The sequence below is a fragment of the Carcharhinus amblyrhynchos genome, chromosome 10 (genome assembly GCF_965287045.1).
Source record: "Carcharhinus amblyrhynchos chromosome 10, sCarAmb.v2.hapA, whole genome shotgun sequence".
Classification (NCBI taxonomy): domain Eukaryota; kingdom Metazoa; phylum Chordata; class Chondrichthyes; order Carcharhiniformes; family Carcharhinidae; genus Carcharhinus; species Carcharhinus amblyrhynchos.
Genome location: NC_137333.1, coordinates 64,675,697 through 64,694,287, shown reverse-complemented (window position 1 = coordinate 64,694,287; position 18,591 = coordinate 64,675,697). Strand labels below are relative to the sequence as shown.

Genomic DNA, 18,591 nt, shown 5'->3' with positions numbered 1-18,591 from the left:
TTTTCTTTCTGTCTTTTCAGGTCTTTAATGCTTCTCCTTTTCATTTTTTTTTCTCCTTTTCATTTTTTTCCCCTTGTGGGTACTTCCCTCTCCTGATTTCATGCACTCCAACAAATGTTATCATGGGTGCCAGTTTTTTTCCAACTGGCTTTCCCTCTTCTTAAATTGGCATTCAGCTGCTGTTCGTGTTGCAAGGCAAGAACTATAATGGTGTACCAATTATTCCAGTTCACTTATGTCTGTCTGATGAATGCTGATTAGTATTTTCCTATCAATCCATTGTGGTGTTTACATCACCTTGAGGAAGCAACCAAAGACTTGCAAAACAAAATAAAATATTTAAAAATGCAAATCATTAACAGGTGAAATTCAGTATGGATCTAAGTGTGAAATATAATACACGTGGGCAGTCTATATATTATTTAGTATTAACGAATGGTGAAGTTAATAGCACCAAGAAATAATCGACCTGTCTCTTAATTTGTTGAATAACTGGATCAGTAATTACAAAGGGATTCAGAGGGTGCATGCTAAAATTGTACAACGTTCTGGTAAAGTTGGACTTTGAAGACTATGATCAGATTTGATCATGGTTGACGTTCGAGCCCTGGGACAGTGCAGAGAAGACTCACAAGGCTAATACCCCTGATGTCAGAGGAATGAGTTCTAATGAGAAACAGTAAAGCATGGGCTAGTCAGCTTTGAAAAAAGCTGACCAAAAAGAGATATTATTGAAATACTTAGAACAGCATTAGCAGTATCAAAAATACATTCTAATAAAAGATTAAAATGCTAATAACAGTTTCACAATAATTTGTTATTTTCTGTAAGTGGTTAATGATCACACCCAAATAATTTTCTTTTGTTCCGGATCATCTATTCATTGTGCACCAGTGTTTCCTGTCTCATTGTACATTAAAAGGTAAAGTCGCCGTAGTCTCTGATCACGATAGGCCACCTGACTGGTGGCAATTTAACCTGAGGATCACCACGTCAGGCAGGCTTTCATGAATGGTACAGGAATTGAACCCATGCTGACAGCAATTACTGTGCATCACTAACCAGCTGTCCAACCAATTGAGCTAAATTGACTCTTCATTGTGCATTATCTTACATTTATCCATGTTCAAGTCCATTTGACTTTGTTTATTTCACCTCTCAACAATTAATTGGACAATGTCTATAGAATTAATGCATCCCTAAAGTGCAGAAGGAAGCCATTTGACCCATTGAATCTATACCAGCTATTGGACAGAGCAACTTACCCAGGCCCACCCCCCATCCTATCCCTGTAATCCCACACATTTATCCCACTAATCACTCTAACCTGCAGATCTTGTGACACCAAGGGGCAATTTAGCGTGGCCAATCCACCTGCACATCTTTGGAAACCGGAGCACCCGGAGGAAATCCATACAGACACAGGGAGAACATCCACACGAACAGTCACCCAAGATCAAAAAATGTTATAATTTGATCAGAAACACCTCCTCACATCTTCTATGAGCAGTATAAACAGCAGAGGTCAAGAATAAATCTATTAATGATTTTCATAAAATCAGAAATCCTGCAGTGCAGAAAGAGGCCATTTGGCCCATTGAACCTGCACCAACAACAATCCCACCCAGGCCCTATCACCGTAATCTCATGTATTTACCCACTCTAGTCTCCCTGACACCAAGGGACAATTAACATGGCCAATCCACCAAACCTGCACACCTTTGGACTGTGGGAGGATACTAGAACACTTGGGGGAAACCCATGCAGATGGGGAAAACGTGCAAACTTCACACAGTCAAGGCTGGAATTGAGTCTGGGTCCCTGGCATTGTGAGACAGCAGTGCTATCCACTGTGTCAAGGTGCCACCCATTTTAGTTACTTTCCTCCTTTTCAACAGATAACACTTAATATATAAAAATGTCACAAGGCACTTCAGGAGACGTTAAGATGAACGTTGATCTAGGAGGGAGAAAATTAGATTGAGTATTGAAGTATTGAAGGCAAGGTCAAAAATAAAAGTACAAGCAATATTTGGAGAGAAAAACAGTTAAATTTTCAGATCAATGCCTTTCCATCAATACTGGAGATGAATAGTTTAAACTAAGTGCAAAGGTAGAGAAAAAGAAGGGAGGTGCAGCAAAAGCATTTGATAGTGTGGAGAGTTGAAGTGATAAAATTACAGATGGGTGGATGGCACAAAGCAAAAGAGGAAGGTAATGAGACAAGAAACAAAAGATTGTTAAAGTGGAAGAGTCAGTAGTTCCACCAAATTAGCAAGTGCAGGAGAGAAGTATGGAAAATCTGTAAAAAGTGGAGAATGGTCCCGTGGCCCAAGAAGATGGTAGGGAAAGGTAGGCAGACCTTAGAGTTGCAGAGCGTTCCATCAGCCCTGTACCTATAGGAAATTCCTTACTCCAAACGCCATGGTTGTGGTGCAACCAAACTCCAGTAACATAATGGGCAGTAGTTTGCACAAGGTGCAGTGATTGCTACGATGATTGCGGCATTTTGCATTGATGCCAAGAACTGATCGAAAAATTTCCGAGGTGGGGAAAAGAGTCTTCCAAAAAGCACTTTTCTAGTTTATCATAGGATATTGTTAAGGCAGTCAGAAAGCAGTGATTTGATGCATGTATTAACAATATTTTAAGTCATTATGCAAAATATTCCCGAATTAGGGATGCAGCTTGGAACAGTGACATTAGATTTGTTGGAAGCTTTTCTCTGAATTAAACATATGAAAGTAAGTTGTCCCGACAAGGAGAGTTAAAGAAATTATAACAAGGAGGCTCCCTGCTGAATTTGGATGCACAAGATTAACCACAAAGATCGTCCTTCCTGCATTGCTACAGCTGCTGGCTGCTTGTCTACCTACTGCCTGTTATGACACAACCCTCTGTTCATACTTTGGTACCACCAATATAGAATACAAGCAAGAAGGAAGCCATCTTTTGGCTGAAACATTAGACTTAACATTAGACTGCCCTGTTCAGATAGACGTTAAAGGTCCCATGGCTCCATTTTGGAGAAGAACAGGTGTTGTCTCAGTGTCTCAGCCAATATCTATCATTTAACATCACAAAAAATTAGATAAACAGGCTGTTATCATATAGCTGTCTATGGGACCCTGCTGTGTATAAATTGGCTGCCACATTTCTGACATGGTAACAGTGACTGCACTTCAAAAAGTACTTTATTGAGTGTAAAGCAGTTTGAGACAGCCTGTAGTCATGAAAGGTGTTTATATAAATATGTCCCCTCTTTAGGAGAGCTGTGGAGGCTGGAAACTGAAAGAAGAATTTTCTTTGACTGTTAGAAAGAAGAGCTTTGCAAATGTGTCTCTCTGAAACCCTCCTTGGGTATTGGGTACATTCAGAATCATCAGGGACAGTTTCCCTTTTTAAAATAAGCCCAATCCATTTTTAGGTACTGCAGTAATTTTTTCACTATTGCATAGTGTCATTTTCCTTCTCATAACTTGCACCAAAGGGTAGCAATAGCACTGATGGTCTGCTGTTTAATATATAGTTGAACTGATCAAGGAAAATGGGTTCAGTTCAACTCTAGGATCACCCTGATGTCAGGTCAGCAAATGAACTCCTACCCCAACCCATTTCTAGTGACAGTCTTTCTTTTAAGGAAAATTCCCTACTCCTTCAAATCTTTACTACTAGTCTGATCTAAAAACATATAGATCACCAAACATTAAAATCGCTTGTACAAGTTTTATCATGTGGCATCAAAGTCAAATAAAATTAAATCTATGTATTAATTTAATAATGCTTTTTCCTTACAAATCTGGTCAATTCAAAGATTTCGACAATGTCATTGTCATTGACAGCATATTAAAAATAGTTTACTTTGTAGATTGTGATGCTTTGAAGTCATGCTACTTGCATGTTTTGAACATTGAACTTCATCTTTAATATCTGTCTAAAATTAATTCACAGCTTATAGAATTATGTCCTGTAAAAAGATTCTTCTCTGTACAATTAAACTTGAGTGAGTGAGATTAGGAATTTTATGACAACACTTTTGACTCGTAAAAATTGCAAGTGTACTGCTGTTGGCAATGTTAATGAACACATAATTAGGCAATTATTTCTTCATTTGCCTCATTTTGCTATAAAGTGAAGTGTTACCATAATTAGTGATCCCGTACAGTACACTTGAAACCATGGAATGGAAAGGTAGTGCATATAGGGTTTCACAGCTGCAGAAATGTTCAAATCCCACCTTGGCAGATGGTGAAATTTGAATTCAGTAAAAAAAAGTTGTAATTAAAAGGCTAATGATCACCATGAAACCATTGTCAATTGTCATTAAAACATATCTGGTTTACTAATGTCCTTTAAGAAAAGAAATCTGTCTTAATTTCATGGTCTGGCATACATGTTACTCCAGATCCACAGCACTGTGGTTGACTCTGAAATGCCCTTTGAAGTATAGGGCAGTTAGGGATGAGCAATAAATACTGGTCCACCAGTGACATCCCGTAAATGAAATTTTTAAAAATTAACTAAAAAAAAACTGTTTCCTGTTCTTTTCATTGAATAACTGGTAATTTAGTCTTCAGATCAACAGGTAACTTCAACAAAATATGGTCTTGATGGCCTTGATAATAAATAGAACATAGAACAGTACAGGCCCTTCGGCCCTCGATGTTGTGCCAAGCTTTGTCCCAAACCAAGATCAAGCTATCCCATTCCCTGTCATTCTGGTGTGCTCCATGAGCGTATCCAATGACTACTTGAAAGTTCTTAAAGTGTCCGAATCCACTATCACAGCAGGCAGTCCATTCCACACCCCAACCACTCTCTGAGTAAAGAACCTACCTCGGACATCCCTCCAATATCTCCCACCATGAACCTTATAGTTACGCCCCCTTGTAACATCTACATCCATCCGAGGAAATAGTCTCTGCACATCCACTCTATCTATCCCCCTCATCATCTTATAAACCTCTATTAAGTCGCCTCTCATCATCCTCCGCTCTAAGGAGAAAAGCCCTAGCTCCCTCAACCTTTCCTCATAAGACCTACCCTCCAAACCAGGCAGCATCCTGGTAAATCTCCTCTGCACTCTCTCCAACGCTTCCACATCCTTATAGTGAGGTGACCAGAACTGCACACAATATTCCAAATGTGGTCTCACCAAGGTCCTGTACGTTTGCAGCATAACGCCACAGCTCTTAAACTCTGAACCACTGTTAATAAATACTAACACACTATAGGTCTTCTTCACAGCTTTATCCACTTGAGTGGTAACCTTCAGAGATCTGTGGATATGAACCCCAAGATCTCTCTGTTCCTCCACATTCCTCAAAACCCTGTCGTTGACCCTGTAATCCGCATTCAAATTTGCCCTACCAGGAAGAATCACCTCACATTTATCAGGGTTAAACTCCATCTGACATTTTTCGGCTCAGCTCTGCGTCCTATCAGTGTCTCTTTGCAGCCTACAACAGCCCTCCACCTCATCCACTACTCCACCAATCTTGATGTCATCAGCAAATTTACTTACCGACCCTTCAGCCCCCTCCTCCGAGTCATTGGTAAAAATCATAAATAGCAGAGGACCCAGCACTGATCCCTGTGGTACAATGCTGGTAACTGGTCTCCAGTCTGAAAATCTTCCCTCCGCCACCACCACCCTCTATCTTCTACGAGATAGCTAGTTACTTATCCAATCAGCCAAATTTCCCTTTATCCCACACCTCCTTTCTTCATGAGCCAACTGTGGGGAATCTTATCAACGGCCTTACTAAAATCCATGTATACGACATCAACTGCTCCACATTCATCCACACACTTAGTTACTTCCTTAAAGAATTCAATCAAATTTGTGAGGCAAAACTTACCCTTCACGAATCCATGTTGAGTATCCCGGATTAAGCTGCATCTTTCCAAATGGACATAAATCCTCTCCCTCAGGACCTTTTCCATTAACTTACCAAACACCGAAGTAAGACTGACCAGCCTATAATTACCAGGGTCATTACTACATTCGCCACTCTCTAATCCTCTGGCACTATCCCTGTGGACAGCGAAGACCCAAAGATCAAAGCCAAAGGCTCTGCAATCTCCTCCCTTGCCTCCCAAAGAATCCTAGGATATATCCCATCTGACCCAGGGGACTTAACAACCCTCAAGTTTTTCAAAATTGCTAGTACATCTTCCCTCAGAACATCGACCTCCTCCAGCGTATCAGCCTGTATCTCACACTCATCCTCAAAAACATAGCCCCTCTCCTTGGTGAACATTGCAGGAAAGTATTCATTCATCGCCTCAGTTTATATACAAAATAATAATGTGCATGAAAAAAAAACATGGAGTTTCTCATGTGCCTATCCTTGAGAGTACATTATTACACTGTAAAGAATTGTAATATGCAGTGCTTATAAACATGCATCTCAATACAGCCACATGGGTTTTGCACTGTACCACTTTTTCTGGTTTTGGTTGTACAGGACCGTCCAGCTATGCAGTTGTACCAACCTGGAGCACGCTGCCGAACTCGTCTAGGATCTGGTGGAAAAGCATATGATTGTTGCAGTAAATCTTCTGAAGACAGCATAGAGAGAAAGTATGAAGATGATAGCTCTGTTGGAGCTGGATCTGAGAAGAGTTGTGAAGAATGAAAGTGCACCAATCATAGTGATCACATGGAAGAGCATGTAGATTTATGCACAAAGCAACATGATGTACAAAGGCTGATTTTCTGAGTTATCTGATATTATTAATAAAAGCACTATAATTTAATGTTAGCAATTTGTCAACTATAGTTCACCCAATTTAGTAAAGTAGATAAAAAGTCAGCTTTATTTAAAGTGAAATACCGTAAATTAAATTTACTTTTGCACCACTTATATGAAGTAGCATTCTGATTTGCTGATAGTAGTAGTGGTTAATAATAGCACCAATTATTTTAGAAAGCTTTATTAGGCCGGGCAGAGGATGTATGGTAAGATTTGAATACTAAAAGAATATTAGTAATTTTTAGAACATACTGGTAACAGTGGGATTTGACTCAAGTTGAATGCATGTGATTGGAGTGCCCCTTGTATCCAATTAAGTGTGGAATGATGAGTCCACTTGAACAGGCCTGTGATATGTCACAGACATATGAGAACACAAAAGGTGTTGCTTTTGTGTTGATGGGAAAATTCATTGATGCAGACATCATATTACAACTCTGGAGTCAGATCCTGAACTGGCTTCGAAACATACTGAAGCACTGCCAATTTGTACTGGTTTAATCACATTTTCTGCATTACAACTTCAACCTAGTGTAAAGTAGCATCTTAAAAATATATGGACATTCCAAATGCACAAATACCTTGGGTTTCTTTGTGACTGACCTTATCATTACCCACAGGGATGAGCATTTGGCAATATAAGTACCCTACTGCCTGCACATTCACTTCACAACTGTCAGCCTGAGACCAATAGCTGCAATATAACTTAAGCTTAAGATTCACAATCAACTTTAGGTCTTTGGAAAAAGAGTAGGGGAGAAGGAATAGCATTTGAGCTGGCTGGTAGTTCCATTAGGTCCACTTTCATGATTCCCTTGTGCAAAATTGGAAAAAGACATAAAAAGCACAAACTCCATTTTTAGTAAAAGCATGTTAATATTTTAAAATATCTTATTCAATGTGACTGTGAAGCATCAAAAAAGGTAATTTTTGAACTTCAGTTGGATAATCTTGTACTGTATTGCTCCACAATTACCTTTAGTATTACAGAAATATTTGTAGAATCATCATGCATCTTGGTTGCTGCTTTTATGCTATGTAATGCTTAGATTTCATTTGGCAGTATGGAGTTTATATTATCAAATTAGAAGTAGTAAGATATTCAGTTTGTAAGTTTGTTAGTGTTCTGTTTTTAATATCAACCATCTCCTACTCTTGTTGGCAATACAGTCTATACATGATATTGTTTATCAGTAAATTTGTGATTAAACAGCTAAATTGTTTAGCTGTTTTAATGTGTAAATACGTGATATGAAAATATTTGATCCATAATGGACACTTAATTTATAATTGTTCAATAAATGAGAAAAGGTGTATCTGTGAAAGAATTAAATGATATGATGATGAATCTGCTTCTATGAAATATTTGTTTATGGAGAAATAAGTTAAATAAAAACTTGTGAAAAATCTCACTTTTAGGCATAATTTTAGGAATGTCAATTGCTACTGTGCATTCATTTCCAGTTTAGAGTACTTGTGGGTATATTATGCTCTGAAAAGTGTATTAAAAATATATATTTTATTAAGCTGAGGAAGTTTTTAGTGGAAATTATTTTTAACTTTGCACCTAATTTTAAACATTAGAACTACACCTGACACTCTTCTAGCTTTGCTATATTATTGTGGTAATGTCTGTCCCTACCTGTTCTTATTAAGTTTTTTTTTAAGTAACTAATTTTGAAAAAATAAATTGAGAAAAGGGAGTTCTGCTGCCAGCAAATTCTGCTTAATCTTCAGGTGTTTCCTACTGAAAGATGGATAATAGACAGGACAGTGACTGTGCCCAATTTCAACTGAGTAGGATTCTGAAATTTATGCTGATGTTTTCCTAACTGCATTGATTAATTCAATCATTATGAAATTGTAGGCTTAAGTTGTAAATGGGCACAATCCTATTTTAGTTACTTGGAGCTATGATTATACTTGTGTTTTGTGATCCTGAGATTCCATTTTCTTTTCCAAGAAAATCATAGATCTTAGTGGATGTTACAAAGGAGAAAAAAATTAAAAGATGTATAGATACACAATTTTGAACTATTTGTGATTAACAAAAACTGTGCAGATAATTTTTGAAGCACATGCCTATTTAATTTACTTCAGTTCAATATCACAAATAAGCACCTACGCTAACAGTATAAATATTTTCATTATTGTTTGTCAGGAATTTTATGATTATGGGTTCAAGTCCACTAGGAGCTAGTTGAATGAAATGATTTTTAAAAAACAATAGAACTGCAATTATATTTTTGAAATCAAACTAGGAAAATGCATGCTACAAATCAGAACTAAATATAAATTATTTAAATAACCTTGATGTGATTTCAAATTCCTACTTTAATGTCTCCAAGAATAAGGATTCTATTTCACCATTCTGAAACTATTAGTTAAAGTACAAAATGAGAATAGTCCATTGATTACATCAAGTTTGTTCCTTCCACAAATGCAAAGAGTCCAACATGGAGAATTTACTCCATATTGGATTCTTTACACTTATTTAATCTTCTGAGGAAGTAGCTGGCCACAAGCAAAATATCTAAAAAGGTGAAATTCCATCATTTTATCCATATTTCCAAAGGTAGCTCCCAGGATCCACTCATATTACAGATGAAATGAGTAATCACTTTACTGATTGTATTTCGCAGCTCACTGGCTCCAGCAACACAAGAATTGATGATTCAGAATTTCCCAGAACATCCTGACATAACTATGGTGTAAGAATGGATTTGTAATGTTTTTATCCAATAAGGCACCAATTACAATTTACAATAGTTTTAGACAATAAGACCACAACAAATTTCCTCTAATTTGCTCTGCTCCAGAATTACAATTGCCAAATTCCACTGAAGTATTACTGAAAAGAAGAGATATAACGAAGCTTCTCATCTTACAATTGCTCACTGTATATTGAGCAAACTCCTGAATGGGCTTAAAGCTGCCACTTTTGGTTTTTGTAAAGTGTTCAGTCTACCTTCGATTGACCTGGAAGGATAAGCAATCAGAAAAATTTGAGTGAAGATACTGTTAGTAGCAACACAGGATGCTGCCATCAAGCCAGAAGGACATTCTGCCAATCACACAAATGAGTAATTGATTTATGAATTTCAGGATTGTGTGATGTTAAATATGTAGGCTGTATTTTCCAAAGACAGGCAGGTCATATCAAACAGCATGTCACTTCAGCTGTTTGCAGTAGGCAAGCTACTGATTGTACACGACCAGCCATACTTGCAAAACTCAACACACAGGGCTCTATCTTACCATTTTGATTCTAAGTGCTGGGCGTACTTGAAACTGAGAGCGTTTCAGACTTTTAGACCTGTTCTCAGGTGCCCCCAAAAGGGGGGGGTCCGTTGCCAAAAAAAATCAGCAATTCTGATTTGTGCTGCACCAGCCTGTGGGCAGGGCTAAATGCACCCAAAACCCTGCAGCTCCGATTGGCGCCTCCAGCTGCGCATGTATAGAAAAAAAATGATAAAATGTGGCTCCCCAACCACATCATCCCCGGGCTGGATAATGCCTCCCCATGGCCCCCACTGATATTGCCTCACCGCCCCCCCCAACATTACTGACCCCCTTATTCCCCCTACCCCCCACTACCCTGACCAATCGTGGACCCCTTCCTCCCCCACCGATCTCGGGCAGAGTCGCAGCGGGCCCCCCCTCCCCCTCACTAATTACAGGCAGAGTGGCAGCAGACCTCCCCCTCCTCATTGATCACAAGCAGAGAGCCGTCGGACGCTCGGCATTTTCCTCCTCACTAACTGGAGCGCCCGAATTGGACTTCTGTGGAGCATGTCTGTTTTGTGTCAATTCTGAACAGCGAACGCGGTGGTAAAGGGGAAGTGCCAGTAAGGTTGGGAGTGCAGCCCATTGAGTAAGTTTAAATGTATGCAAATACGTTTGAATGGCCATTGTGCCCGTTTTGGGTATGGTCCTGATCACGGCCATTTTCGGGCCTTGGTAAAGGGGGAACTGGCATGGAGGCAGGCACAGAATGCACTACTCACCTCATGCCCAACTTTACCAAGTTTTTGCACATGAAAACGGGCGCAACTTGGTGGTAAAATCGGGCTTGCAGTGCCCAACTTTAGATGTGATTCAGCAACAAAGCAACGCTTGCTAGACAATCCTCACTTCTCAAAGAATTATGCTGGCAAGCAGATTAGCAGTTGAGCTCACAGTGTGGTACACCTACACACGCTAGAGATTACATGTATTAATTCACAGAGTCCCGTTCTTTTCAGACAGAAAAACTGTACACACACTTCAAATAACAAAATAAGTGACAGCTATACTTTGGTTCATTCCTCAGGACGGTGCCTTGACCAATCAAAGTCAACCTGCCTGGTTTGAATTTAAACAAAGCTTGGCAGTTAACTGTCAGTCATTAGTTAACTGGTGCATTCTCCATGGCAATGCCTCTATCATTCGGAATCCGCATGCGAACCAGTCAGCATTCTCTTCTCAAAGTATAAGTAGTTGTTTCCTTTACATTTGTGAATATATAATGGTTGCAAAATGTTCTTTTTTCAGTGATATTCAACGTTTTGCAGGTGGTGGCACAGTGGTACTGTAGCTTGACTAGTAATCCAGAGACCCATTACTTCAGATGTTTTCTTCATTTCTCCTCGCTGAGGCAAACTCTGTTTTTTCTATATATCGTAAACAATACGGCCTCAAAAAGTCATATTTAAAACATTTAAAAAATTTCCATACTACATTGCCCTTAGTGTCCAAAGATGTGCAGATTAGGTGGATTCGCCATGGTAAATGAGTGGGGCTATTGGGATAGGTGGAGGGAAGGGCCTGGATGGAATGCTCTTTCAGAAACTCACTGTCAACTCATTGAGCTGAATGGCCTTTTCGACACTGTAGGATTCTATGATTCAATGATTCTGTACTACCAAAAAACTAAACCTCACTTTCAGCACAAATACAGAGCTATATTTATGAGCTGACTTAGCTCATGAACATAGTTCTGCCTTTGTGTAAAGGCTGGGAGAACTCACATTTCCTGCATTTATGCTTATTTGGAAAAGTTTAAATTTGAATATTGCGAAAAACAATTTTGGGGAACAAAAGGAACATGCACTTCTTTTGAATTACTTAGAAGCATAGGGAGCCCAATTGTTTTCCATTTGGATTGTGACCAATAACCAGAAGAATAATACAAAAACAGACCCAAAGATTGCCAATGGCAAGGATATTTTTCATCATATATGGTATCTTCACTTTGATCATTACTATGTAACTAAACTGGAAAACTCGGTAGTGTCAAGATCCAACAGAAGAAACATAACATACTTTAAATAATACTTCATTTTACTATAAATTAGTAGATCAACGTATAGCCTTGACATACAATGGTTCCTTATGCCAATTTTGTTTTTGTTTTTATTCCAATTCAATCAAATCAAGTCCAATTCAGAGTCTCAACAAGTTGAGACATTCCCGATCCAAGCTGATAAGACAGGGCTGTCACTTCATGTATTGGGCTTGATCTACGTGATCCAAGCTGATTGGAGTGGGCATACCTCCTCCTCCAAGGCTTGGTCTCATTTGCATCTTAGCCAAAAGAATGCCGCTTTTAAAAATTTCTTCAAATGAAGCTAAAACATAACCTAATGACTTCAACCAAGCAATTGTTCTTATGCCAATACTCTAGGTTGTGCAAATACTTTGCACAACATGATAATCTGAAATTCCCTTGATCCAATTTATACTGGCCTCTACATCAATCTTGTCAAAGTCAACCTGATTGAAATTTCATGATGTTCTTATTTGGGTACACTCGATAGCAAAAACATGTAAAATGAACTAAAATCCAGGTAAACAATTGAGGCCACCTTTCATCTTTAAGTTCCACTGTAAATTACAGGTATTTTAAATAATAACATTTGAATAAAGCAATGTAATTATTGAAACTTTGTGGTTTTAAATATGACATTTTGAGACGTATTGTTAAAAGATATACAAAAAATACAAAGTTGGTCTCAGTGAGGCGAAGTAACTAAAACACCAGAAATAATGATTATGTGTCCTTCTAGACATAAATTTACTATGCTTTTTATTATGGGAAACAATTGGGGAACAAAAGGACATTCCCTGTCATTATCCTGTGCTTCTGGGTAATTCAAAAAAGGCACAAAGTTTGAATATGTGCCTTTTGTTCCCAGCAATTGTTTACAGCAATATTCAAATTTAATCCTTCTCCAAATCAGCATAAACATAGGAGATGTGTGTTCACTCATCCTTTACACAAAGGTGGAGTTATGTTAATGAGCTAAGCTGGATTTAGTAGCTCATTAACATAGCTGAAAGGAAAGACATGATGCCAAAATGTTTCATCTTGCCCTCATCAGGAGAAAGAATACCAATGAATCTGCAACGTTGCTCTTCTCAGTACCACTATTAATGCAATACTAATATTTTGTATCTAGGGCACACAGAAGTTTATATAATATGTAGGTTTATTAGTAAGATGTACCACTTTAAAATAATCTATTAAATACTTTACTCCTTTTCATTTTTACAGAATGTTAGAAGATGTTACCTGCTGAAGCAAATATGTAGTTGGTTAGTCAGTGCTATTGCAACCAAGTACAATGAAGTAATTGCCTAGACTGGATTTTCCTCAGATTGCATTAGTTTTTCTTGTGTAATTTGGTCAAAATCTTCATAGCCAGTGTAAGATTTTGTAAAATTTTAAGCATTGCTTGCATTCTATACAACTCAAGTTTCCACCATTTTTTGTAATAGTTTTAACACATTGTACAGAAGCAGACCCCATGAGCAATTGACCATGGCTTCAAATTAGATTAATTGTGTTTGCTGTTTCTTACATTGTTTGCAGGCCTTTGGAGAGGCTTTCAAAATGGAGCTGCTTCTTTTGCATACAAGAAAACCGAAAGGTGAGTTAAAAAGTTTTTAAATGTGGTTTTATTAGAATTTACAAAAACTAATGTGATAAAAATGACCACTATTTCATCTGTGAGATTCAAGCAAGTAAGGACTTTATTGCAGCTAAAGCTGGGAGAGACAATTTGATTCTACAGGATCTCTCTCCCCGATGTACAGGCTGCTTTGCATATTTATAGCTTTTTGGTTACAACCTTTTGTTACTGTTAATACACAGATCATATTTCCTGTTATCTCACTGGGAGGCTGTTAGATGTCTTAGATCCAACACCTCTTGTATATAACATACCCTTAGCACCCTTAAATTTGTTTGCCCTTCTGGTAAAGGCCATCAAGTTTTAAGTCTTGTAATTTAGCTAGGTTTCCACACTAGGTTCCCATAGTATTGGCTACCTACCCATCATGTCTAAAATGTTGACCAAATTTCCCATCATGCTTAAAAAAGGCTCTCACTACACCTGTTCTAAGGTTATTAATTTGTCTAATCTAAAGACATTAATGCATGTCTTCATATGAAATTATTTCAGTTTTCTCACTTCACTAAGATACCCCAATATTATAACTAGAAAATAATTTCTTTTATTTTTTCAATGTGAATTTCAGTAACTTAGTATTGGGCTAGTCAAAGTTGTTTAATTGGCACTTTGATTAAAAAATGTTTACTTTTTGGGCAGAATTTAATTCCATTCCCCTTGGTAAGTTTGAATGTGGAGTGCATTTACTTGGGCCGGAGGGTGCGGATCCTACAGCTTCTTCACTGGCCATGTCCATGGCAGGAAAGTCTCTGAACTGATTTCCTTCCCCACTACCAATTGAGGCCCACTTAAGGGCTTTATTCTGTTGGTGCCAGTATACAAAGAACAGTACAGCACAGGAATAGGCCCTTCAGCCCACTAAGCTTGCATTGACACATGATGCCTTCCTAAAGAGCTTTTGCCTATACGCAATCCACCCTTATTTCCTGGCTCTTCATGTATCTGTCACGATGCCTCTTAAACATTGCAATCGTAACTCCTTCTACCACCTCCTCTAGCAACATTTCCATGCACTTACCACCTTCTGTGTAAAAAGCATACGCTGCACATCTCCTTTAAATTTTCCCCCTTTTACCCTAAACCAATGTCTCCTAGTAATTGAAATTTCTACTCTGAGAAAAAAACTCTGACGATCCATTCTATCCATGCCTTTCATAATTTTGTAAACCTATATCAGGTCCTCTCTCAGCCTCCAACATTCAAGTAAAAACAAACACAAGTTTATCCAATTTCTCTTCATAGCTAATATCCTCCAAACCAGACAATATCCTGGTAAACATTTTCTGTACCCTCTACAAAGCTTCCACATCATTCTGGTAGTGTGACCACCAAAATGTACACAATATTTCCAAATGTGGCCTAACCAAAGTTCTATACAGTTGCAATATGACTTGCCAATTTTTATACTCTATGCCCCAACGGATAAAGGCAAGCATGCCATACATCTTCTTGACCACCTTATCCACTTGTGTTGCCAATTACAGGGATCTGTGAAACTGTACACCTAGATCCTTCCGAATGTAAATGCTTCTAAATGTTCTGCTATTTACTGTATACTTCCCTCCTGCATTATATCTTCCATGATGCATACCTCATATTTGTCCAGATTAAATTCCATGTGCCATTTCTTTACCATGTCTCCAGCCTATTCACATTCTGCTGTGTCCTCTGATAGTTCTCCTCATTATCCACAGCTCCTCCAATCTTTGTCATCTGCAAGATTACTAATCAGACCACCTACATTCTCCTCCAAATCATTTATACACCCAATTACCAGCAAGGACTGGCTACGTAAGAAGCCAGAAAAATAAACTCTGTTAAGGTAACTTGTAGGCTGGGAGACCAGGGTCTCTCATTCAAAAGCATTCAGTGCATCGGGAAGGGATAGCTTGCAGAAAGCCATTCCCCTACCCTGGCTGCCAACCCACTCCTTCCCCCATGAACATCTCACGCTATCACTCACTTGTTGCTTAGTCTATTGGCAAACATGGGCCTCTGGTGAATGTTGTACCAGCAGCAGCCATTGCCTCCTTGGTGATGCTGCCCAGCAATGAAGAACTGCTGGCGTCTGATTGATTGGCAGCTTTTGGTGAGTGACCTTCCTCAGTCATTCCTGAAGAGAGTCACTGCAGGACTTCTGCCCGCTCTCCAACCAGTAGGCAAGATCCCCAGATCTTACATAATGTCCTTTGTGATAAACCCAACAGCGAAACCCAAAAGTTATCACTCCTAAATATGTGAGGGAAAATTTAGCATCAACTGTACTGATTGATGGCTGATTTTGCATCCTGCGACAGGAAGATGAGGCTAAGCAAAAATCCAGGGTAGGTAAGGGTGTATAGGGGTAGAAAACAGCTTTACAAATGAGCGCAATTTGCATTGGAATTTCCAGTTGTACCATAAGTGAAAATACTACACCAATGTGTCTTACCTAGAAGCTATTTTAGTAACAAATAACACTCAATGAAATACGACTCTTCTTCCATCAATATGTATAATCTTTGCATAAATTAAGAGTAGAAATACTGTGCTGAAAACTCCCATTTTGTGCAGTAAAATCAACAATGTAGAGAACATGAGCAGTTGGTGTTTTTACTTATTGAAGCTATCAGCAGAACCCAAAAGAGCTGAAATTCCTGTCTGCCTCAATAATGGTATATCTTTGGCTGGGCAAATCTTCCACTCTGCCATTGCCTCTCCAGCCTTGCTGTTCACCCACTTCTTGGTTTAATGGTAATTAAAAGATATTGGGGAAGACAAGAGCATTTATGGCACTGCTGGTCATTGCTGCTTATGTGGATGTTTGTGTGGGGCATTGGGGAGAACATGGTTGGGGAGGTGATAGTATTTTCGTATCTTGCCATAGTACTGGTGAACCAAAAATCCAAGCTTCATAAAACTATATAAAGTGACCTACTTTAAACATGCTAATTTTATGGCAAAACGATTAAGTAAATTTGCCTGTTTTTACCACCGCCATTTCCCAGTCATTGGCAATACAATGTACCAGATACACCCTTGTGCCCAGTCTGATGTATTTCTGTCATTTGGTCTCGTTATAATATTTCTGTCCGTATTTCAGAAAAATATCATAAACTGAACAGATATTAGTTCAGATGAGGTTCTTTAGAAGTTAGCTCTTAGTAACAAGTACAAATAAGAATCTACCACACAAATATGATAATTTTTCCAAAGAAGCAAAATATGATGGCTTGTATTTGCTGAGCAGAAATCCTGCGAAGATCCATTTTTAAAAAAGAACAACAGCAGAAAAGACTGTAAGCCTAGAAACTATAAATAAACTATTTTCCAAGCAATTATTTAAAAACATTTATGATGTGTTGGTGGATTTCCTGTAGCTCTCATCACAAGGGTTGATAGTTCTGCAACAGTCACGTCTGTCATTCAGGTGTGAGTGGTTTTAAATAACAGATTCAATATGCATTGATTAATACTATTTTGTTGATAAAATTGTTAAAGAGAATTGCACTAAATTACAGAAATTAATCCAACCTCTCTTTCTGCAAATACCAAACTAATCAGACTTGCAAACTTCATGGACTACCACTAGGCCAAGAGGACTTCTGACTCACCAGTTGGTGAAGGAAAGAAGTGGTGTTTATATGCGTTTTATATTTATTTACAGATTTACACATTACAAGCAGACACCTCTTCACAACCATAATTTTAGTCTGTGTCAATTTTAGAAACTCAGTCCCCAGTTAAGGGCCGCCATTTACAAATAATTACACACAATTAATAGATTCACCTTCCTCTCTCCTTAAATGAAAAATTGGTTAATTGATTAGGAAACATGTGAAGGCATTAGAATGAGTGCAGAAAAGATTTGTGAGAATGATTCCAGAGATGAGCAACTTCAATTACATGGATAGATTGGAGATGCTGGGACTCTTTTCCTTGGAGAATAAAAGGTTGAGAGGAGATTTGATGAAATATTTAAAATCATGAGGGGTCTGGATAGGGAGTAGATAGGGAAAAGATTCCCTCAGTTGGGAGGATCAAGAACAAGAGGGTGCAGATTTAAAGGAACTTGCAAAAGAAGCGATGGAGACATGGGAAACTTTGTCATGCAGTGAGTGGTTAAGATTTGGAATGTGCTGCCTGAGAATATAGTGGAGGCAGGTTCAATTTAGGTATTCAAGGAGAACTGGATTAATATCTGAAAGGGAAGAATGTGCAGGGTTATGGGGAGAGGGGTTGGGGAAATGAAACTGGGTGATTGGTTGCTCATGGACACGACAGGCTTCTATGAACTGTAATTACAATTTAGTTCACAAGCAACTCTTAGAGATTATAGAAACCCTACAGTACAGAAAGAGGCCATTCAGCCCATCGAATCTGCACTGACCACAATCCCACCTAGATCCTACCCCATATCCCTACATATTTACTCACTAATTCCTCCAACCTATGCATCTCAGGACACTAGGGGCAATTTTTAGTATGGCCTATCAACCTAACCTGCACATCTTTGGACTGTGGGAAGAAACCAGAGCACCCGGAGGAAACCCATGCAGACATGAGGATAATGTGCAAACTCCACACAGACAGTGATCCAAGCCGGGAATTGAACCCAGGTCCTTGGAGCTGTGAAGCAGCAGTGCTAACCACTGTGCTATCATGCCAGCTCTGGGCACAAGGGGTCTATCTGGTGCATAGGTACTATCTGATATATCTGGTACATCCCAGGTTGATAAGATTGTTAAGAAGGCATACGGTGTGTTAGCTTTTATTGTAGAGGGATTGAATTTCGGAGCCGTGAGATCATGTTGCAGCTGTACAAAACTCTGGTGCAGCCGCACTTGGAGTATTGCGTACAGTTCTGGTCGCCGCATTATAAAAAAGATGTGAAAGCATTG

General features: G+C 38.7%; 1 protein-coding gene across 8 annotated transcripts in view; it reads left to right on the top strand.

Annotated features, from left to right (window-relative positions):
* The window catches only part of upf3a (UPF3A regulator of nonsense mediated mRNA decay), a 111,840-nt gene that overhangs the window by 69,288 nt on the left and 23,961 nt on the right, over positions 1-18,591 (top strand). For 7 of the 8 annotated variants that reach the window (XM_080197206.1, XM_080197211.1, XM_080197207.1 and 4 more), the window contains one exon: positions 6,471-8,233. In XM_080197206.1, coding sequence (XP_080053332.1) covers positions 6,471-6,641 — 171 coding nt within the window. In that variant the 3' untranslated portion in view covers positions 6,642-8,233. Of the gene's footprint in view, positions 1-6,470; positions 8,234-13,611; positions 13,670-18,591 lie in introns of those variants that run through there. The other variant, XM_080197210.1, reaches the window with a different exon arrangement.